Source organism: Argopecten irradians, chromosome 15, assembly GCF_041381155.1.
Source record: "Argopecten irradians isolate NY chromosome 15, Ai_NY, whole genome shotgun sequence".
Classification (NCBI taxonomy): Eukaryota; Metazoa; Mollusca; class Bivalvia; order Pectinida; family Pectinidae; genus Argopecten; species Argopecten irradians.
The window spans coordinates 27,821,895-27,847,441 of record NC_091148.1 but is presented as its reverse complement, the minus strand read 5'-3'; the positions used below and the strand labels follow the sequence as shown (position 1 = coordinate 27,847,441).

Genomic DNA, 25,547 nt, shown 5'->3' with positions numbered 1-25,547 from the left:
GTGTAAATTAAAACTACTTACAGTAATTTTAAAGCGTATCCCGATGACACATTTCGTCTAGTACAGAAAGTTTCTAATCTCGTCGTGCTGGAGATAACGAGAGTTAAAACATGGCTGCCTGCATGGAGGCGCGAGACTTTTCCCGCGGGACACGATTTCAAAGTCCAAGGGGTACTGGAATGTATTTGAATCTATATGCTCACACACGCGTTATGGTTAAGTAGAGCTTCGCTCTACGCGGCCTGCGGCCGCGCAGAGAGCTGCGCTCTTATTATTTTTTCTCATTTTTTCCTCTTAATTCAAAGATTTAAAGACTGGCATTCAGCATCAAACCATTAAACAAACAAAAAAACAAAAACAAAAACCAAAAAAAAAACCATGGAAAACCATATCAGTGCATGGGCGAAGTAAATTCCACATGCAAACTATGTACACATGTCAAAGCACAGTAAAATTAGGCGTGTCGGCTAATATTATACTGTATACGCTGTATATATATAATATATATATGTGTGTGTGGCGGGATTGGACTAGGTCGATCATCGGTGACCAGCTGGTAGCTCAGTCGGTAGAACACTCAGCTAGTGTTCTGAGGGTCCCGGGTTCGAATCCCGGTTTGGCCGCTACATTTTCTCCTCTCCTGTTACAAAATTGGCGCCCAACTAAATAATCCGTGGTGGTGGTATTTAGAAGGGTCTCGTATGTCTTCGAGGGCGAAGACTTCGAGAAAGGACGGAGGAGTGTAGCGGTTTGGCCGCTACATTTTCTCCTCTCCTGTTACATATGATACAAATAGAATGTCGAGGATGGCTGAGTCTTCTATATATACACTTATCCTTCATAAAGCTGTTAAAACAGGTCATGATAAACCAGTTTGGAGACATCTTGCACTGTACGTGTATATAGATAATAATTCAAATCTCTTATAAAGTTAATAGCTTCGATTAACATTAAATTGACAAAAGTATCTGTATTACATAGTGTAGAGAATAGATTTTAGAGACATAGGTTTAAGAAATGAAACGTAAACTACCAGTAATACGACACTGAACTATTGTTAAATGGTTGTACGTTTATACAGCAATGTGGAGGTAATGTTTGTTATTAGCTTAAGCTTGTTTCTATTTTTAGAATAGCTAGAGCTTCATTGATCAAGCAGTGTCATGTGACGACTACAACACTATATATACATAAATACAACGCTGGGCAGATATTGGGAACAAATATCTCTTTACCTAATGATTCTACTCGAGGAAGTCAGGATTGTATATATATTAACAAAGTCTCGTTTAATTTGTTAACAGCAGTTAGCAAAACTTAATTCAACTCCTTCGTTCAGCTGACGGTTTTCATGTTAAAGTTCAGCCTGCCGGGCTTAGGTTAGACCGATGTGCACACCCGTATTCAATAATACAACGTGGAATATTTGAGCGATTTACTAACGGATTAATGAGAGCAGATGAAGTTTCTGTTTTGTGTTCTACGATAATTCTGCGATTTCACTGAAGATGCGGTGTGGACTGACTTGTCTGAATACCGGCGCATCAGGTTAGTACGCGATTTGTTGGTATGTAAACAATAAATAACACTCATTCTCAGTAAAATTACTTGGTGCCTGTAACAAGTTTTATGCAGATTTCAAAGAAGAGGAAATTGTTTAAATTCCAGAAAATGTAGAAATGTATAATATATATTTGCTTTAATATTCTTAAAGATTCAGCTAAGGAAAATACGCCTATATCTAGGTTATATAAAATAATTTATTTAGAACTAGTTATTTTGTTATATTTATCATAAAACTCTGTACACAGCAAATATGAGGTTTGATAAATCTTTTGAAATTTATGATTTTGGAAAATTAAAGAAAAGAAAACAGGAGCGTAATTATGTAATTATTTATTGCTTACGTGTGTAAGTTATAAGCTATTTAATGCAATATTAAATATAAATAAGGGGGGATATTAACCCTAAGCTTTCAGTAATTCAAAAGACGAAGGTGTGATTTGTCTAACTTTTCGTCTTTTTATTTCACTTGTGTTTTTACTAGCAATGGGCATTAAAAAATAAGAAATTCCGAGGCGTATATATTTGTATGTGTTACTATGTGATAACAATTCATGTCTGTTATACACGCGTTTTTGATGAAAATCCTTAAATATAGCTAGTTTATATAATTTGCGAGATATGTGAAGTTTCCAAAACGAGACGATCCTCTTTTATTTTGATTTAATTTAATTTTAGAATTCATAACAAAGCTTAATTTACATCATTTTAATACCTCTTATTCTCTTATTCTTACTCTTAGCTTAACAAAATAGTTTTGATATCGACACATAATATTGCGAATGGATGGAATTGGAAATCCCCTCTCCTTAATATAGTAACACGGTATGAAAATCAAATGCAATGAGTTAAGAGTTGTCTCTCTTGTCACACTGCATACTTGAGCAGGAAACCACCTCTACTATAAATACCATTTTTACATAGTAGACTCCTATTTTTAGACTTCATTAGTACTAATCTATCAATAGATATTATGATATATAATGTCTAACTATTGCTTGTGTTATCTAGTAACGAACATGATTTAGAAATAAAACTTTGTAGTTCATAATTGCGTGTTACCTAAGATGTAGTTCTTATAAATCTCAGCTATAAAACCACAAAATCTTGATGTATTATAATTATAACATGCAATAGGTTAATATTGGTCTTGGGTAAAGAAATAACATTTTATTGTTCAAATACAGATTTAGAGGCATTTTAGGTTGGAAAAAGTATTTTTTGTATCGACTTCTTAAAACAGGATCTTAATTGTTACGATTAAATTGCAATTAACTGCTGATAAGATTTGATCTTGTTCATATTTTGTAAAAGTTTATTTGCTGTTTGTTTAACGTTTTATGACTAATGCCAGTCTTCATGTAATCTTCAATTTTGGAGGAAATAAAGATAATATATTTTGTCATAAAAGAACATATCAAAAATAAAGTGACAAAGGTGAATCATTTCACATAATAATGCTTAAAACTATAATTACCACGAACATGGTAAAGATTTACATCATTTATATTAGCTCGATACTGCTAAAAATTCTGGCGCAGTATTAATGATGATTTAAGTCAAATCAGTTTATGTGTTTATATTTCAAATCTGATTACTGGATGTAATTGCTCATTTTCACCTTTTCTATAAGTTGATTAAACAAACACACGCACGCACACAAACAAACGTTTTGTTCATTGTAATATGAAATTCAAATAATTTCTATCTCTTACTTTTGCTTATCCCCCTTACATCAGACAAAATTGATATTAAAATGTAGTAAAAAATTCCTTATTTATCTACGTTTACGTACAATTTACCGACTGCTCCATTGGGTTTATCATCTCATAAACTTGGCAAAGTAATAAGAGGTTAATCCTTATATTTTACATTATTTTCTTTAAACAATAAAAAAAAACCCGTCAGATACCATCATTTACCTATGCTATTCGCCGTCAGATTTATACTGCCGTCATTTTGATTCATGCACAACAGCCATTCAAAAAAACAAAAAAGCGCGCCGTTGACTGACCGCTTAATCCCGCCATTATTTTCCATGCCATCACAAAAAAAACAGTTCTCATATTTCAGTTATTTTATTCATGTCAAATACAATTTAGCAATAATATATTCAAAAACAAAAATGCATTATATGTCTCCGATTGTCTCGTACATGCGCGTAATTTGTTAAGATTGGCATGTGATTTTATGGAACGTCAAATGAAGTCCGCCAATGTTTACAGGTATACATACGCACCGAATCGGGTCACGTTCTGCACTCAAGTTATTGGGAAATAAACAGATCTGCCCCAACATAGTTTATCGATACAGAAACAGTGCCAATTGTAAATATTATCTAATACCATGGGATTGAAAAAATTTTGATGAACTCTTTTCTAAAAAGAACTTACACTGTATGTCATGATGCGGCGTCTACCGCCCGTCAATATTTTCTTTAAGTCACCACTAGTCACAAAGTTCTCAATATATTTTAACCAAATTTAGTTAGATTGTTAAATACCCTTCCCGGGCTAGAGGGGCGGGTCCAATAAAGGACTAAAATATAAATGATTTTAAAAATGCTACTCTTCATAAAGTTTCAAATGGATTTTGATTAAATTTAATCCGAAAAATCCAGAGAGGAAAGACAAAAGAGTTCGTTTAAAGTTTACACTGATTTATCTGGGACGCAAGCCCAACAGAGGACATAGAGATAATCCATTTACAGCATTACTGGTGTTAGGTCTGAGACTGATGACAAACATGTTTCCGCCATTATAGAACTACTTTTTTTATTGACTAACAGACAGACAGGTTGTATTCTTACGCAGGGCGTAACTAATAACTAGAACACAACTATGTAAATCCGGATCATAGCAAACTCAATACATAACATTTCCTTCCTTTCAATTAAGAAGTACCAAAACTACGAAAGATGTACATGTTTCTGAAATATTGATTTTAAAATTACAATATATTTGTAATAACTAAATCACACATAATGACTAAATAACATATAATGACTAGATAACACATAATGACTAGATTGAAATATATGTAATTTTGGTATTATTCAAGACTTATTCTTGACTGATTGCTCAGGGATTATTATGTCCAAAATACACAGTGCCAATCAGATTTTATCCCTATTAATAACAATAAAGTAGTTCACAAATCTAATTTCACAGGGGTAAAAATGTTTTCCCTTTTTGGATAGCGTCGTGTTTCTGTTGGAACCGAATTGGCTGGCGTTGTCAGCAACTCCAGTGTGGCTGGTGGAGCCGTGATAGTTATTGGTACCGGGTTAATCGATGGTGCTAAGCCGACTGGTGGTGTCAGTGCAGATGATGGCACCATTACTTCTGATTCCGGTTCCGTAGCGACCTGTGTTGCACAAACTTTGTCTGTGAGGCGTCTCCAAATACTACCATTACCAGCAGTATCAATTTGGTATGAAAGCGGGCCAGTTTGTTGTATAATTTACCCTGCAATCCAATTTCCCTGTCCACGATAGTCTTGAACCAAAACTTGCTGGCCGGTCTTAAACTGTCGTACAATTGACCTACAGTGAGAAGATATCTTCATTCGTTCCTGTCCCTTCAGAACTCTTGAGAACACATTTGGTTTGAGACAGTCTAATCGAGTCCTCAGAATTCTACCATACAGTAATTTTGCTTGGGTTTCGCCTGTTGACGCGTGTGGTGTGGTTCTAAGTCTTGGTCAGTGATCGTGAAGCGAATGCCACAGGTCGCTCTGTTCCGTCCTCTGTGATATGGGAAAGTAGACACCCCAATCCATAAGGTGAAGCGTCGCATGCTAGCTTTACTGGAAGCTTAGGGTTATAATGACAGAGAACTTGTTCCGACGTGATCAGTTCTTTTACCTTTTGAAAAGATTTATCACACTCGTCTGTCCAGCACCATTTGTTGTCATGCTGTAGTAGTTGATTCAGTGGTGCCTCCACAGTTGCTAGGTTAGGAACGAATCGGCGGTAATAGTTAACCGATCCCCAAAATGAACGCAGCTGGTCATATTCTCAAGTTTTAGGGTTTTCACAACTGCCTCGACTTTATCTGGAGATTTGTGAAGTCCGACACCATCAATGACATGTCCACAATATGTGATCTTCTCTTTTAAAGAATTCACATTTTGTGAAGTTTGCAGTAAGGTTGTAGCTCTCCAGCCGATCGAATACAGTGTTGATGTTTTGTAAGTGTTCTCCATCAGTTATCATGTCATCCAATATGCATGAAGTAAATTGGAATGTTCTGTAAGGCCTGGTCCATGGCCTTTTGACATATAGCCGGATTAGATGAAACTCCAAATGGCAAGTTGTTTTACCTAAACGGACCCTTGTGAGTGTTTATTATGAGCATTTCCTTTGAACTTTCCTCCATTTCCATCTGGTTGTATGCTTTTGTTAAAACAATTTTTGTTAATTTCTTACCCCCAGCCAGTGATGAAAAGATACCCTCTATCTTCGGTAGAGGATATTGCTCTACCCTCATTATACGATTCCCATGACTTGATGGAGTCATCAAATTGTCCGATCTTACCAATAGATCGAGTGTGACGTTGTGGTGCGTTTTCAGCTATTGCCATAAGTTATACCAAAGTCCTAGTCGTCAGAAATGTGTTACGGCTGGGGCTGATGACAGGCATCAACAACACGTGTTCGCCATTATAGAACTACTTTTCTTGACTAACAGACAGACAGGTTGTATTCTTACCCAGGGCGTACCTGATGACTGGAACCCACTATATAAATCTGGATCATAGCAAACTCAATACATAACAACTGGCTATAAAAACCTCATTTGTTTGTAAAACGCCAGAACCATCCATGGAGAAAGGGAAGTGATTTTGTATGTATGTATGTATGGTGACCCTATAGCTAGCTTCCATGGGAATGCGGACTGGTCGTTCTTGGCTAAAAGAGAATAAATTAGGTATAAACAATGGGTTTGGCCCCTAGTGACCGGAGAGCAACTGCTCTCATTCTAAATGCCTTTAACTTTGTTTCAGTTCCTTTGAAGGAGGTCCAGAACATAGCACTGATTGGCGCCTCCCTGGTGCACGTGGACTCCAACCTTCAGTATGTCAACGAGACCAACACACCTATCGAGGCAAACTTCACATTCCCGTTGGACACAGGTAGCGCCGTCTACCGGTTCGAGGCAGAGGTCAATGGTCGACTACTCATTGCTGAATGTCAGGAGAAACAACAGGTATGTGGTTACCGTTTATGGTTGTTGAAGAAATTCGATTATCAACTGTATCGTATGGATGATTGAACAAGCAGATTCTATCCAACACTTACGTCTGTACTTCGTTTGATTGAAACATAGTTTATTGTATATGAAAAAGAAATAAATACAAAAGGGTCAGACACAAGGAATTTTGACTGAAAAGGCGATCTCCTATCATCACAATACAATCAATAACTTAATGATGACTTAGAACCTGGCATAACTTTAACTTTAATTAAACATAAATTTATGGTAAAAGCACATGAAAGTGTCAAACTTTTAAGTATGATCAAAATCTTCGTTGCAAAATGGGGACAAACCTTTGCGACTAGAGCGTTCAATTCGAACACTGCAATCTTGCAGCTTATTTTAGGATATGGTCAGCGTGTCGTGTACAAGATATGACGATCTGATTATGTTTTAAAACTTCACTTCCAAGTTTTTGTATGATTTTCAATCCCTTGAATGTTTTCGAATTTTGATGATCCGTATAGCATGCTTCATGTGAAAATAAAGCATACTGTACTCTCTAAAACATCTTGGTCATTATACAAACAAAAATGTGCAAATTTTTATTATCTGATAGAGTCAATTAAACAGTGCGATATCTGTACTTAAAATATCAATTATCGAACCTTATGCTATAAATTACTCCGGTTTACGGATAATCAAAGATGTAAATTGTTTTCGTTACAGGCTCGCGACACCTACCAGCAGGCTGTGAACACGGGCCACACGGCGGTATTGCTTGAGGAACACCAGGACACTGATGATGTGTTTGTCTGCCGTATTGGTAATCTGCCGCCCTTCCAAAAAGCCATACTGAAGATCTGTTACGTGTCTGAACTCCCACACGACCCTAGTGGCGCTCTCAGGTTCACACTACCGACGGTCCTAAACCCTCGATACGGTGTGGAACACAACACTGGTAAGTCATCGTAACTAGGACCGACATACATATATGTATGCATGAAAACGGAACCTAGTCAAGGCGTTAATTTGACATTGTCAGAATGACGTTTGCAAATTCGTTCAACATTCATAATACAAGTTAATGTAATGCTTTTAAATACGGTATACATGTATAGATAATAAAGAAATGTAGTAAATAAATTCTTGATAAATGTAAAGGTAGTCATATGGTGAGTTAAAATAAATCCGATATATGACTTAAAATGTTTCTGTAAAATAGAAAAAAAAAACTGCCCATTGTATTCACTGAATGTATACAACTACAGTTTTTGTTTATGACATTTCAACATTATTTTCTTTCAGGCCCGGTCAATAATCGTACTGAGGTCGTCTGTATCAATCCCGGAAGTTACGTAATGAGCCTCGATATCACGGTACAGAGCCAACAAAAGATCTTGAGCATCGTTTCGGAGAAAGACCAATTGAAACTCTCTCCAACCAATAGCGATCATATGTGGAAAGTATGTACTTAATATTTGAATCGGTTTGGTACACTCTCGTAAAGAGATAATCCCTTTCTATGGTTGACATCAACGACTTTGGTTGTTTATGAATATAGATGAAAATATAAAAAAAAAACATCTGCATTCTGTATACGGCAACACATACGTTTAATAATAAAATGTATTTATGCTTCTCACTAGATTATCATTTTACATTGTCTGACGTCATATATCTATTGTTTCGACTATCGTTAGGTTACTGTCCAGTTTGGCGCGGGAACCAAGGTTGATCATGACGTCACTATCATGATAAATTACGAAGATATGCATCAACCACAAGCCATAGTGGAACGCGGGCTCAAAGGTCAAGGTAGGATACTATAAATAGAACGAAAGTATTCATTTTCGACCAACAATTATAGATTTTACTGAATTGAAATATATTTACTTGCGTGAGTATGAAGAATGAATGTAACAAACTGAATGTTACACGAAGTGAGACAGAGACCTCGTGTGAGAGGGTGCATGATGTACCGATGGACGACCACGCGGTCTCAGCCTTGACATCCCTCTAATTTGCTGGGAAAACGAATTGATTTGAAACCTTTAACAAGTATGCTATTTAAAAAGATTGTGTATCTGGAAAGATTTATCTTGGTGTCCTAATATATGCACTTCTTCATTTTTTTCCAGATTGGCCTGAAATTTCATATCAACATTGAAAGAAATATCTCTTACCTACTCTATTACGTTACATATTACATGTTTATATGTCATATTTATCTCATATTTTCATTTTCTAGACAAAGGGCTCCTAAACATGGATGTCCTTATGCTCAGCTTCTACCCCAAGTTTGATCTAAAGTTAGCCACCACCGTGGGAGAATTCATTTTTATAGTGGATCGATCGGGTAAGTTTGTACCAGCATGTGGTCAGGATTTGTGTTATAATGTGTTTAACGTAGTACAGATATTCATTCTTGGTATTTAGTAATATACAACAAATAAGTTTTACTCTGTGGATTGATTACAATTATCCTCGATACTCCAAGGGTTACTATTACTGTCGTTATATATATCAAACTCCTGGGCTATCCTCTAAGTAAACCTGAAGGAAGCTCAAGAGAAAAAATCTGACCAACCACGAGCCTGCAAATACTTCCTTTGAAGACTACAGAGAGAGCACGCCTAACTCCAAAGCCACACCTGTACAGTCAACCACAGTGTACTGTTATAAGATTATTTCGATGTACAGAAAAGGATTAAATTATATAATTACATGTTCTTTTTGTTGCCTTTAGTTTTACTATGATATAGTCCGGGGGTGGATATGACGTCAGTGATAGTAACCCCTGGAGTATCGATGATGGATTATACCATCAACTGTACAACAGGCCAATAGTTAGGGGATGCTATAGTTGCTCTTTATATACAGGTAGCATAGTCGGAAGTTATATTTTATCATTTTATTTACATGTAGCAAGGCCGGAAGTTATGTTTTATCATTTTATTTACAGGTAGCATAGTCGGAAGTTATATTTTATCATTTTATTTACATGTAGCAAGGCCGGAAGTTATGTTTTATCATTTTATTTACATGTAGCAAGGCCGGAAGTTTATATTTTATCATTTTATTTACATGTAGCAAGGCCGGAAGTTATGTTTTATCATTTTATTTACATGTAGCAAGGCCGGAAGTTATGTTTTATCATTTGATTTATAGGTAACATGGCCAAAGTTTATCATTTGTTTATAGGTACATGCAAGATATAATTTACAGGTAATTTTTATCATTTGATTTAGAAGTAGCATGGCCGGAAGTTATATCTATCATTTGATATACAGAAAGCATGGCCGGAAGTTATGTGTTATCATTTGATTAACAGGTCGCATGGCTGGAAGTTATATATTATCATTTGATGTATAGGTTATTTTATCATTTGATTTACAGGTAGCATGGCCGGAAGTTATTGTTTATCATTTGATTTACAGGTAGCATGGCTGGAAGTTTTATTTCATAATATGATTTACAGGTAGAATGGATGAAAGTTATGTTTTATCATTTGATTTACAGGTAGCATGTTCGGAAGCTATGTTTTATCATTTGATTTACAGGTTACATGGCCGGAAGTTATGTTTTATCATTTGATTTACAGGTAGCATGGCCGGAAGTCGGATTGCTAGTGCCAGAGATACCCTTCTACTCATGATTAAAAGTCTGCCTGTCGGGTGTTTCTTCAACCTGTATGGATTCGGGGATACATTCCAGGTATTATTTCAAAGGTATGGACTTCGGGCGCTTATGGATTTTTCAAATAACGACATATTCACAGTATTTTTACTAACTGCAGTAAGAGGCGACGTTACATACACTGACGTCATTTGTTATATTAATAGATGATATAATTCATTAGATATTAAGCCAATGAAATAAATATAATTACAAGCAAGATTAAATTATTCGTGGTTCTACAGTATAAGCGTTTAGGATCAACAACATTTATTTTCAGCAATACTAATTATTTCCATAGCAAATGCAGAAACAATGACATTTTATACACACCTTTACTGAATGGCTATATATGAAAAGATGCATACACGTTAACTAGGTGTAATAGGTCCAAAATAATTTATCTGCAGTATTTAACTATGTATTTGCAAATAGGAGAGTTAATTGCCCTTGCGTGTAGGTATTGAATATGACGCCATTTGTTTGAGAGTGCAACGTCATACTTTTTAGAGAAAACGACGTGAATATTGTTCACAAAATAATGACGTCGCAATCAATACCTGCCCACAAAGGAGATAACTTTGTAATGTGCAAAGACGTAATACTTTCTGTGATTCTGTTCCTCCACAGGGATTCGTCCAGCAGTGTGGAGTATACCGAGGAGAACATGCTATTCGCAATAGACCATGTACAGCGACTGGAGGCCGACATGGGCGGGACACAGATAATGAAACCGATAGAGCACATGTATTCTAAACCTTGTCTGCCGGGTCATCCACGTCAGGTGAGGACATACCACAACTTATTGTCACGCGCGATTAAATTTCGCGGATTTCGCGAGTGATAAAAAATCGCGAAATTACGTCACAAGTTGAAAACGTCTTTAGGTTTGACAATGCGGAATGAAATATTTGGGAAACGTCTGTAGGTTTAAAAACGTGGAATCCAATCTCTGGGAAACGTCTGTAGGTTTAAAAACGCGGAATCCAATCTCTGGGAAACGTAGGGTTAAAAACGGGGAATCCAATCTCTGGGAAACGTCTTTAGGGTAAAACGCGGAATGAAATCTCTGGGAAACGTCTTTAGGTTTAACAATGCGGAATGAAATCTCTGGGAAACGTCCTTAGGTTTATTAAATCTCTGGGGAAAATCTTTAGGTTTTTGTTTTGTTCCTTGATCATTCAGGCTGTTCTTTAAACGAGCTAAACTTTTTGTTTCGTCACTATAGTTACGATGACAGAAAGTTCTACACATATCTAGTTTTATAAAAAAAATTGAAGGAAGCAACTGTTTCCCTATCATAACAATATTGAAGTAATTATTAAGTACTGCATCATCGATACTCCAGGGGTTCCGATCACTAACGTTCTCTACATCCCTGGACTCATAGTAAAACTGAAGGCAACTCAGAGGAAAAAATCTTTACCAAACAAAGGCTAGCAAAAATTTCCTTTGAAGACTACAGAGAGAGCGACGCACAATTTCAAAGCCACATAGTCAACTTCAGTGTACAACTTTACCTTTTTACGGCTTTTTTATGTGCATCAAACGATTGAATAAGTTGTTCTGTTGCCTCCAGTTTTACTATGAGATAGCCCACGTGTGAGATCGTAAGATCGGAACCACTAGAGTTTTGAGGATGTAATGATTGGAGTCAAATGTCTATGGAAATAATAACTTTGGATGTAAAAGACAAACTGAAAAAATGAAATTTTCTAGGTGATTCTGCTGACGGACGGGGATGTGTGGAACGTTGGCGAGGTTTTGAGCCTTGTTCGGAGAAATAACAACACAACACGGTTAGTATTATCCCTATTTACTTACTCATTTTTGTCTATGTGATATTGCTCTATAAATATACTACATGGTGTTAACCTTGGCTGCTACTCACTCGCAATCACACAAACTAAAAATAAGACAATGGAAAATATAAAATCTTTCATTTTTGTATTGTAGCTGTGGAAGTAAATTCTGTGTTTTGTTTCAAATATATTTTTATTCGCCTTGGGCCTAAATACATTAATGTTAGGAATTCAGTTCTTTGTTTAAAGCTAATCATTCCTAAGTAGTTATACAACTGTTTTCTAAGATATTATATTCTTTACGTCACCTCATGTTTTGTTAGGATGTTTTCGGTGGGTATCGGCGAGGGAGCGTCGACGGCGTTAGTGAAAGGACTGGCAAGAGCAGGAAAAGGTCGCGCTGAATTCGTGAAGGGCAACGATAGGCTACAGACAAAGGTAACCAATCAAACGAAGGATACAAACAAAAGTAACCAATCAAACGAAGATTACAAACAAAAGAAAACAATCAATTGAAATTTACAAGCAAAGGTATCCAATGAAATGTAGGTTATAAACAAAAGTAACCACTATATAAATAAAGGTTAATAAACAAAGGCAACAAATTGAATGAAGATTACAATCAAAGGTATCCAATAAAGCGAAAGCTACAATCAAAGGTAACCAATCAACCGAAGGCTACAATCAAAGGTAACCAATCAAACGAAGGCTACAATCAAATGTTACCAATTCAGTGAAGGCTACAATCAAAGGTAACCAATCAACCGAAGGCTACAATCAAAGGTAACCAATCAAACGAAGGCTACAATCAAAGGTTACCAATCAAACGAAGGCTACAATCAAAGGTAATCAATCCAGTGAAGGCTACAATCAAAGGTAACCAATCAAACGAAGGCTACAATCAAAGGTAACCAATCAACCGAAGGCTACAATCAAAGGTAACCAATCAAACGAAGGCTACAATCAAAGGTTACCAATCAAACGAAGGCTACAATCAAAGGTAATCAATCCAGTGAAGGCTACAATCAAAGGTAACCAATCATACGAAGGCTACAATCAAAGGTAATCAATCCAGTGAAGGCTACAATCAAAGGTAACCAATCAAACGAAGGCTACAATCAAAGGTAACCAATCAAACGAAGGCTACAATCAAAGGTAATCAATCCAGTGAAGGCTACAATCAAAGGTAACCAATCAAACGAAGGCTACAATCAAAGGTTACCAATCCAGTGAAGGCTACAATCAAAGGTAACCAATCAAACGAAGGCTGCAATCAAAGGTTACCAAACAAACGATGGTTACTGACAAAATTAACCAATCTTAGGAAGGCTACAAACCAATAATAAAAGCAACCTGTCAAACATATGTATGATTGCCTTCGCAGATAGATACTGATTGTTACTAAATTTGTGTGAGTGTGACATCACATCCTGGTTTTCAGAGGAAACAACGTAAACTTTGCTTATAAAATGCCGACGTCAAAACAGATGTTTACCTTCATGAAAAGTTAATTTGCAATGACGCAAGTATCGTAAATTATATTGCCATAAAAATGTGATACGCATCCTAAGAAAATCAGTTAGCAAAATTGGATTTTCTCTTACTTTAAATAAAATACTGGTACCACTAACATAAAATTCCTGATATGTGGGGTAGAAGTAATCGTGTCTTACAGGCTGTTTTCGGTTTCAGCTTGTTATGCCTTTTGATAGTCATGATTTTGATTTAGTGTTTAATCATCTCTGGGCGATGACGGTTTCAGGTTGTTTCCCTTCTGAAGAGTGCTGTGCAGCCCGTAGTGACCAATGTACAGGTCGATTTGGAACTTCCGCCGGAAGTAACAGGGGCAATCATACCACAGGAATGTCCCTCCATATTTAGCGGAGAGGAACTGATTATATACGGCGTGCTGAACGGGTCCATGACATTGGTATGTTTATCGTTGTGGTTTTCGGTGATAGGTGGTTTTTAAAATTCTTCTTGGGAATCTTAGGTTTAGGTTTTCCGGCTTAACGCTTTGTATAACGTTTCCAAATATATAGCAAAGTGTGAATGTCTTTCATACATTTTGAACATCTACAAAAATACTTTATGCATAGATACATGCGAGGTTTTCCACAAGGAGGTGAGGAACATTAAAATAAATTGAGACTTGGAATCTTCGCACTTATATCGGAATCCATTATTAGAAAATGGACAAATTGCAATTCTCTATTGTTGGTTATTGTTCATACAGGACACGATTTACGGGAATATCGTCCTACGAGGTCACGTTGAAAACCAGTCGTTTGAGCACAAGCTAACGTTCGAAGGACATCATCAGGATCAACAACTCGATACGTCACTTCCGGTTCATAGACTTTCAGCAAAGGCTCTAATACGGGAACTCCAGGAAGAGGAAATGGGAAGTAAGTGCAATGCTGAATGTTAAACCCGGATACTTTTGCAGTAACATTGGAAATAAGCCAACTATATTTTAGTTTTTTTCTTCATTTTCATTGTTAAAGCGAACGAAAACAAGTGACGCTAAAAGATGTGATCATATATCAGGCATATTTAAATTTCAATATTTTACCAAAATATTATTATAACCAGGGAACAATGCTGCCTCTTTACTGTCTTCTCATATTATTAACTTTATCGCTGTCCTTTACATTAATCAACGGGAACATGAATCAATTACCAGTAACAAATTATTATTTCATGTCACTTAGAATTATTCTTACCAATGTTAATGCGTGGTAGGAGATGTTGAGCCTTCATATATGACGTTAAGATATACCTAGATGGTATCCTCTAGCTCATTGAATAGCCTTTTTGTAAGCATAAGGAGCTAAAATTAAGTTTTGCATCTTTGTATATTATTATCTAATCTGCGTTTGTATTGTTTTTTTGCCATAAATTGGTCTCTTTCATGAAGATCAGAACTCTTTAAAAACGTGTTTCTTTTGTTTCTTAGATGACAAACCCGACAACAAGGATAAGATTTTACTCGCTAGCACTGCTGCTAATGTCATATCTAAGTATTCCTCCTTTGTCGGCGTGGATAAACAGAGCAAGGTAGCGCTTCCGGAACAGGTAAATTATCACAATCCAAACTATTGTTAAATGTTCTTAATAAATCAATATTACGAGTAAAAATAAATTGCCTTTGATTTCTCTTTGGCAATGAGATATAGAACGGTTCTACATCCGGAATAAGCTATGTATCATGTATGTTATGACAACCTACCTCCAATATGCTATAAACCAACTTTCTGTCGCGTTTTACGCAAGCAAAATAATTTAGCTAAATTTCATCTCCGCAAAATGATATCAACCTCACTTATACTTCTAAGTTTTTGTTTCATTTCATCGAAAATCGCGACATTTATTAGCAATGTTTTAAAGTAACAGTTTTTGTAACCAAACATAGAAGTCATCAGTGATGGCTCCCAGAGGACCCGATTGGCATGATTCCTGTATCAATACTAGGCGCATGTTTGTAATAATTGTTTTTTTTAGAGTTACCTTCAAATGGCAGAGCGTGTTTGTCAGGGTTATTTTGGTGCCGGCCACGGATACTTTGGAGCTGCGCCAGGCGGTAGACAACACCACTTTGCATTTGGTGGTGGTATGGGAAGACCGCCTGGTGGGATGTTTGGGGCGAGCTTTGGTGGAGCACCAGCATCAGGTGGCTTCGGCTCCTCGGGTCAGTTCGGTGTACAGTCTGGGGGAATGTTTGGATCAAAACCTATTGGGTTTGGATCATCCACAGCTTCCGGTAGCTTTGGAAGTAGCAACGGATTCGCGGGACAAGGACAGTCTGGGGGAATGTTTGGGGCTAAACCTATGGGCTTTGGTGGGTCTGCTGCATTTGGGTGTAGTAGAGATACGCCGCCACAATTCGGAGCGCAGCCTCAGCCACAACAGGGAGTGTTTGGGAGTGGCGTAAATATGTTCGGGGCAAAACCTGCAACAGAGCCTGCTCCATTCGGAGCAGCCGCATTCGATACATTTGGAAGTGGCGGATCTCAGCAGTCAAATGTGTTCGGGAGTCAACCATCATCTGGGATGTTTGGAGGTAAGTTTTGTTTGTCAGGAATACATATACAATCGACGGCATCTCTAATATCAAATGAAACTGCGGATTTGTGTCATATGTTTACATAAACAATGTTGCTTTACGTACACTCCGCTACATGTTTTCGTATTGGCTTCTGAGACTTAAATGTGATGGAAACTACTTTATAACAGAATCCTTACGAAATAAAGTCGATGTTAGTGTGGTTTTGTATTAATGATATGATATGTGAGGAGCAGTTTCGCTTATACCTGTCAGTAGTTATGAAGTTATTTGAATATTTTCTGTCCAGCTAAACTTGTGGAGCCCGTGGTCCTTACTGGAAGAGCCAAGCTTATCGTGCTTCAGGGGTTTGAAGGGTCCTGGATCCTAAATTCTGATTTTGCTAGTTTCTTAGGGACAACATGTGAAGCTCTGCAGCAAGTTGCACCAACACAGGTATAGTTACACAAAATTAGCAGGGTAGCTAGATTACGGGGTACGTATTGACCGGGATGAAAGTGTAGTCATGAACGTACACTGTATAACATAAAACATTTGCTCTTACTAAATTTCTTGATTTAGAAACTTTAAAACTATTCCCGTACGGAAATATTTGTGTTTACCGTATGGAACCGTGATTCCAAAAGGGTACAAAACTAAATTCGTTGGGGTTTTTTTTCACCCCACGAATATTTCGCGTAATATGGGTGACAATTTCGAGCATGTCACACAAACACAATTAAATTAAGTTAAAAATAAGATTTATATGAGAGGTTGTGTTATATCGATATTTAATTTTACTAAACGTGCGTTACCATAGACAGCTAAATATGTGTAATACATGATAACGTAGCACATAAGTGTCCTTGTTTACGTTGTCCGTGTGACTATGATGGCCACTTGTTATGTACACTGTCGCTGAAATGTCTACACTGTCGTATAGGTTTATCAGCTACTAAATTTGTGCCCTAAGTATCATCCTCGATACTCCAGGAGTTACTATTACTGACGTTATATCCATCCCTTGCCTATCTCATAGTAAAACTGGAGGCAGCTCAGCAGAAATAAATTTGAACCAATCACATGCCTAGTTATAGTGACCCCTTGAGTGTCAAGGATGCCTAAGTATTATTTTGTAACTGACCCTCTAATACAAGCTATTACATTCAAAACTAAGTCAACTGTCACTTCAAAGGAAATGCTTTGAGTAGGACAAGGTAACGAACTAATATTGTATTTCTCTAACTGGAGAGTTCCATAATGGGACATAACATATAACCGTGATACAGACAATATCATCATACTGAGTTAACCCTTGGTAACAAAGGTAATATGCTATATTCTCTTATACCTAAGATAGTGATACTGGCTGGTCTAAGGCAATACACTCATGTCGCCTGAGGCTGTATTGCATGGTTACGTATGCAAAAAACCTCGTGACGCCACGGCGTCAACAAATTTTCTATTTCCTCGGTAGAATTTTAAATGTTTTTTTCACAAACTTGCCTGGTTTTACTATAAAAGATGAAAACAAAGGAATTTGTGTTGAAAATATCACGTAAATTTTCATGTATGGAAAATTCACTTACAGTCGTGGATTTCTTCGAATTTATTTCAAAATGGCGGGATATTATAGTTGTAAAATTGCAATAAAACGTCAAGATGTGAAAGAAATTTACTCTTTCATAAGTGGATATGAAAGATAGGGATAAAACTATGCACACATGAGGGCAGCCTTATCAATAATCATTTAAAAAATAGTATTTTAATGTACACAGATTGAAACTTTGATTTGTTTACTTTGTAACTCTGAGGTCTATAAGCCTTGAATAGTAAGTCCAATTTGTATTGTTTTTAACGGGGATTATGTAGGTTAGACAGAGGAGTCGCCACCAGTATGTATAGATTGTATGTATATACACATGTACAGACAGTCAGAGGGTAGGTGTGTTTACATACAGGCTGTGAATTCCACCAATCAGAGGGCAGGTTTCCCTTGACTGAATATATATATATATATAGTAATGCAGTAAAGGGATTGCGGCTTTTTGATTGGTCCAAAGGAATAATATTCAATAAATAGGGAATTTATGAATGGAAGTTTGCGAATGAAATGGTTAAAGAAGTCACCACTAGATGATGCCATTGTAGGGCAATTCCTACACATTCATATACATATAGTATACCAGATAGCATTAATACAAGCGCTAGTCGCGTTGTATTAAAACACATTTAATTATTTATTTTGATTTTAGTGCATGCGCAATCAGTACTTTATTCTATAAAGGGCATAATGCCATGGACTTTTTTCGGGGCGCAGTTAATTATTTTGATATGTTTATCTTGAAGTAAAATATGAAGCGCAAACTTATCTTTGGTGGTAATTATGTAAAACTAGTAATTTAATTAATTCGTTCGCTCCTTTTTTATCGAGAAAAATACCATTCGTCAGCGGTGTAGCATCTTTAAAGTTAGAGAATATTGATAAAACTGGACCCAGGACTGCGTTTAATATACTGTCGCCATTATTATTTATTGTAATTATAACAAGCACTAATTGTATTTCAGAACTACACTGTGTGGGCTACCTGTCTGGCTCTCGCCTGGCTCCATATGAAAGAGTCGCCCAACAAAGAGGAATGGGTAATGATCGAAAACAAAGCTCTTCTCTGGCTGAAACAGCAGGGCATAAGTGATGAGGAGGTCAAACAAGTGTTTTCCACGGCACAAAGTGTAATGTTTGGCCTGTAAAACGTGATCGGTACATACCGAAAACAAAGATCTTCTCTGGCTAAAACGACAGTGATCACTAGATTGAAAGACGTTTGGTCTTAAAACTGATATCTATTGATCGAAATCAAAGTTCTTTCTCTGGCTAAAACGACACTGATGAGGAGGTCGAATGAGTATTTTCCATGGCACAGAATACTAGACAAGTATGATCTCGAAAACGTGATGGGCCTCGAAATACACACATGTGTAACCAAATGGATTTGTAACGGATCAGGTCAGTTATGACACTGTAGAAACCGGAGGGGGACGACATCTACTGTAGAAACCGCAGGGGAGTAGACAGCTACTGTAGAAACAGCAGGGGGTAGACATCTTCTGTAGAAACCGCCGGGCGGGCGACATCTACTGTAGGAACCACAGGGCGGGCGACATCTACTGTAGGAACCACAGGGCGGGCGACATCTACTGTAGGAACCACAGGGCGGGCGACATATACCGTAGAAATCACAGGCAGCGACATCTACTTTAGAAACCGCAGGTCGGGCGATATCAACTGTAGAAACCGCAGGGCGAGCGATAGCTACTGTAGAAACCGCAGGGCGGGCGATATCAACCGTAGAAACCGCAGGGCGGGCGATAGCTACTGTAGAAACCGCAGGGCGGGCGATATCAACCGTAGAAACCGCAGGGCGGGCGATAGCTACTGTAGAAAATAAATATTGATTTTTCGTGGTCAGAGTGACTGTTTGAGAAAAAATGTTTTTATACATAGTGTGTTTCTGTTTAAGTATTTATGATTCCTCTGTAATGATTATTTATTTCAACGACTTATTATTTGTTTTGTTTGGAAGTAATTAGTATATCAGTTTTGCTTTTTCCATTATTATAATTATTTATTATAATACTATTTATACATTTCACAGATTCAATAAGACTAACATTTTGACACTAAAGTATGTTCCATCATAATGAAATGTAGCTCTCTCTCTCTCTCTCTCTCTCTCTCTCTCTCTCTCTCTCTCTCTCTCTCTCTCTCTCTCTCTCTCTCAGAAAATATGTAAATATGAATGTATTGATTATAATTCTGTAAGAAGAATGCTTCATATAAGTCGGTAAACTTATGCCTAATGCCATTGTATATATCAAATATCACAATAAAATATGTTTAAATGCAAAAAAATGGTTTTTTTTATCTAAATGTTTTATTTATTTGAAGTGTCGGTGTCACATTGATGTGAAATCTGCAAATAGAAAAGAGAAGAAAAAAATCAAAGACATAATTCTTATCAAAGACATAATTCTTATCAATGACATAAGTCTGGAGGCAACGAAAGGTTTACAAAATGTTACTTTATCAAAATAGAAAAACAGGCTAAAAGGAGAAATTATTTCGAAAACTTACATCTAAAGAAGGTTAAGTTAACTTGAAGCGGATACAATAAATAAACATATGGATATCGATCATTAACATCGTCGAACATTGTTAGGTATGCTATTACTCTATCCATGTCAGCTATCCAAAAGGCATTAATAAACGTTAGATACCAATATGCACCAATTGATAACTCGCTTTTCAATTACTAATCCCTACTTCCAGCATTTTCCCGTTCGAATGCTGCCCGGTAAAAGGCGACTAATTTTGGGATTTTGCTTCATTGCACACACTGGGGAGAAAGGGGACTAAATTTGTATCCTATACAAATGAGCACTACAAATAAATTTCGCCACATTTTTGACGTCACACGTTGCATGCTTTCCAGTCAACGCTCATATGGTAGCGTTCTGCCGAACATCATGGTTACATTTTGTTAGATCCGCCCTTCGGCTGCCACTTACCGAAATGTTAATTGTGCTGCTTAATATTTGTCTACTTTCATTGTCCCGTATTACTGTTCGTATCATATTATGTAATCGAGTTCGTTTTGTGTGTCTTTATGAAGGGGGCAGATCGCCTTATGTCTGATAGGATCCTGTGTCATCTGGAAAATCATGTTGATATTACTTCTTTGACCTTTTTAAGTTTTGGTGATGAATAATGGAAATACGCTAGTTTTCAATACAATAAATTCTTAAGTACTACGTTCATGTAACGACAGTATCTAATGCCCCTATGATCAGAAATAGAAAAAGAAGACCTTACCTCTGGTTTTAATTGTGTAGATCATTACAACAGACTGTAGTCGTATTCACATTAAATGCATTTTACGTTGTCTCTTAATTAGCTTAATTTGACTGTAAGAAATCAAAGGCTTACTTTCAAGACCGGCCTATAGGAGATTTCAGAAAAAGATGGCGATGACGTCACACAAAGGTACATCCGGGCGCTCAAAGGTACAACTCCGTATATCTACACATAAACATAGAGGGAACACAGCCGCTTGCGATGTTTGTTTACATTTTATTGTAATAAATAGTACGACAATCCGAGAACTTTTGCGTTATTTAAATTATGAAAAGGGTAAATAAATATATTTAACAATAATATTTAGATATAAACATCTGGTATTCATATATTTTACTCTGTTTATACTCCATTTTCGACTGCCACGAGAAAAAAAAACATGGTCGCCATTAGACCTACGACATTGACAGAAGTTACAAAATTGACAGCAACTACAAATTAAATTCCAAGTTTCCCCAATTATTATACTGAAATTTTAATAAGCAATTACTGTTTTCTAAGTCTTACTTGGTAAAACACTTTACGATGTGTGATTATGACCAAATTAAAATTTGCCTTCGTACATGTATACGTACAGTAGATTACCCCAAGCGCACGGCAGCCATTACGTACAGTACTGCCGAGATCCCTAATTTCGTCATTTTTCAGAGTCACAAAATTATGTATTCTGGTTAACTTTTTCGTCAGAAATTTTGGAATTCAGTTTATGACATTCAAATGAGTCAGTTTATAATTACTTTTGATCATATTTTAAAACAAAACTTCGAGTATTTTAGGATTCTCGAAGCCTTGCGCAATGTGTCCTGGTCGGCATTTATAGTAATTACGATCTAGCTATATTCATAAATCTAAATGTAGCCTATCTTACATGGATTCAAATTATTTAAAAGTAATAGAGTCTATCACCTCAATTTGGGACTTCACATTACGCCACATGGAATAAAAATGACTAAAAAAATAATAAATAAACTCATGAAATTGAACGATTTCACGATTTTATTTTTCGAGATATCGGCAGCCATACTGTACGTGTACATACACATACATCTCCATTTATGTGTACTAATAGTTTATACCATTCATTTAAAACAAAATATATGGTAAATAATGAAATATATATCTGTTACAAGTACTCATTGAGATATGTGTTGGTAATTACGTATAAATATTATTAATTTCCTAACTATTGGCTGTTGCCCGAGATGATCTATACCAGCGAAGCCATGCACGAGCGGCCGTGGTCTGGCCAGGTGGTTCACATTTCGTTATATTTACATTTATATTAAATAGTGTTATGAACAGATTTTTCGTGTATAACAGAAATATGATACATTGAAATCAATTATCTATTCATAACTTTTTCACAACTTGGATTATGAACAAAAAGCGGCGGGTACGTGTGACGGCCCGGCACCGCTTCGCAAGCTGGCGTCAACACTAAATCTACACAAATATATTTAGCAATATACAACCTCTGAAACAATAAGAAACTATTTTAAAATCAGAATTTGCAAGTATGAAAGTGTATACTTTTGTTAACGTATCGATTGTGTAGCAGGGATGAACGTATCTGTTATTGTTTTTATTAGTCGCCATACTGTGTTTGTACCTTTGAGGACCCGGATGTAAACTTTCTGTGACGTCACGCCATCTTTTCAGAATTTGGAGAGATTGGCGTATGTATCCACAGTGGCAGTGTTGATCGACACAATGTTTCTCTCTGTTACAGGTCAAATTTTGCAGCATTAAACAGTCATTCCGATCATTGCACGCTGTAATCAAATGAAAACAAAAAGATAATGGGGAACATTTGTGCGAATTATCGCCCATGACAAAGAGGTGGCGCGCAAAAACGTTAAAAGTAAAAGTAAACCCTGCGTGGCAATTAAAGCCCATGTCACGGATCTATGTAATCCCGAATATGTTGAAGGTTATGGGTAATAGGTTCGATTAAAGTAATACCTTACTTGAGTGAAGTAGTATTGTTAGGTTCACTTATGTAGTATTGTGCTTGAGTGAAGTAACACGGAAAATACCCATATGTAAAAACATTTGCTGAATAAATCTGACAGTGTTCGACGATCGTCTGCGAGTCTTTAATGACAAAACCTGTAACAGGTAATTAGCCCGTCCAGCCATATCACATAGTCACACATGTTAACGAGTTCAATGATTTGAGAATCATGTAATATCCTCTATTTATGAACCCGTTGCTTGTTAGGCAGTCAAGGCTTCAGGGGTTACTATCACTGGCGTTTGATGGACATTTTTAGTCTAGTTCGTGTGTATTGAATTTTCATTATTAAAGATTTGAACATAACGTGCTTGAACGTTTTAGAAAACGCGCCGGGAAAAAATTCAAAAATGAAGTACAAAAATGTGCAGGAGGACCTTTTTTTCTTTCAAATTTGCATTTTTAGAACATTTCACTCGGCGAAAAAGGAGGGGGGGGGGGGGGCAAAAAGACCCCTTCATTATCGCATAGTAAAACTGGAAGACAACAAAGCAGAACGGGTTTTTTTCTTTTGATGTACATCAAAAGACTCGTATAATGGTACACTGTGGTTGACCGTATGGCATTGAATTTGGGCGTCGGTCTCTTTGTAGACCCCAAAGGAAGTCCAAGCAGGCCTGTGATTGGTAAGATTTTTTCTCTTGAACTAACTTCAGTTTTGCTATTAGTATTCCAATGGTGGATATAACGTCAGTTATAGTAAGTGAGTGTTAACAAGAATTAGATATATGTGAAATAATATTATTATAAATTATTTTTATTGCATACATTCCAGGATCGTCGGAAGCTTGGGGGCAGGGGGGAAGGGGCAAACATGTCTTTTTGCCCCCCCCCCCCTCCTTTTTCGCCGAGTGAAATGATAGAACACTATCTTATGTGGCCTTTTTATATAGCACTGGAGGCACATATACTGCGTGACAGTACATATAGGTACAGTATGATGTAATTATATAAAAGTATCGGCCTACTTCGTGACTAAAGAAACAACATATCTTATCTATTTTCGGAAAACCTTATAGTTATACACTTTAACTTGTCGAAGATAAGAGAACATTTTCGTGTACAGAATACATTTGTTGTAAATATGGAATTCTAGCACCAGACATATGTTTACATGACTTTGTCGTTAAACTTTGTTCCAGATAATATGGTATTAGCTATTATATCGAGTGTTATACACTTGTTAAAGGCCCACTACCTTTCCGAAACGGCTTTCAGTTTTTAAAATGGGAATATAGATACGATATTGATAATTTTGTAGAGTCGCAACAGCTATTGGCTTAGCGATAATATCATTGTTCATTCATTCATTCATTTTATTCCGTAGTCCTTTCGGCCTATAGGTGAAAATAACAGCATGTATATTTATCAATTGCAACGTACAAATCCATATAAGGAGAGTGATCAACATATTTTGGAATATTACATAGATTCATAATAGTAATAATAAGATCCATATAGTAATAATAGGAAAATATTACGATGTCAGTAAATAAATGTTTAATTTCTTTCGTTTGATTCAATTTCTAAAATTGTTGACTTGATCCCGAACATTCCAGTGACGTCACTTTTAGTAGGAATGAATGAAACGGCAGTCAATCCCGCCAAACAGTGACGTCACAATCACCGGAATGAACATTCTGTGTAAATAACAGGCAATTTGCTTTCGTTTTGATTACCATCTTCTGTATGTATAATGAAAAAGTTGCAGGATAAACAGAATACCCGGTCGCTATCTTACAATACAAGTTTTATTTTGGTGTCGACAGGGAAAACAGAGATGACTCTGCAAAACCTCCTCATCTCATCTCATCGCACAAACGATAGCAGCAGCGATATTAATTATAGCAATATAAAAATTCCAACGTTGGAAATATTGCAAGTACATTCATTATTTACATAAACCAGTGATTAGAATAATCATTTATTTCATCTAGACTAAATAATTTGCGAGTCCCGTACACGCCTGCAAGGAGACGACCTTGGCATATCGCTACCCACGATGCTCTCGATCGTGGTCTTATATTATGTAACTTTTCCTGGGATATTAATTCTAGATATATCTGTTTTCGACAGTTAAATTTCTTTGAACATGTGTAAAACAAGCAGTCTCAACTGCTATTCCGAGACCGTAAAATTCAATCTTGATCACCTCAGCCAAAACACAGGGGCACGCAAATTATGACAGAAACGTTTACAAGTAATTTGATACGTATGTCATTTGAAAGTATTGGAGACCTTTTGATATGCACATGTATATCATGATGTTTCAAGTGGATGCCCGTATTATTTTTTTGTGAAAAATGAATTATATATATTATATATATGTTAT

The 25,547-nt window shown here is 36.5% G+C and overlaps 1 protein-coding gene across 1 annotated transcript; it reads left to right on the top strand.

The window, feature by feature from the left end:
* Window positions 1-1,170: 1,170 nt before the first annotated feature.
* Window positions 1,171-20,065, top strand: LOC138308436 (von Willebrand factor A domain-containing protein 5A-like). The gene is made up of 16 exons (XM_069249417.1): window positions 1,171-1,548; window positions 6,571-6,773; window positions 7,491-7,722; window positions 8,070-8,227; window positions 8,465-8,579; window positions 9,013-9,120; window positions 10,366-10,492; window positions 11,070-11,223; window positions 12,159-12,238; window positions 12,565-12,679; window positions 14,004-14,171; window positions 14,478-14,649; window positions 15,201-15,319; window positions 15,746-16,304; window positions 16,597-16,742; window positions 18,855-20,065. Exons 1-16 carry the CDS (start codon window positions 1,509-1,511, stop codon window positions 19,035-19,037), a joined length of 2,679 nt encoding a protein of 892 aa, XP_069105518.1. The 5' UTR covers window positions 1,171-1,508; the 3' UTR covers window positions 19,038-20,065.
* Window positions 20,066-25,547: the final 5,482 nt, after the last annotated feature.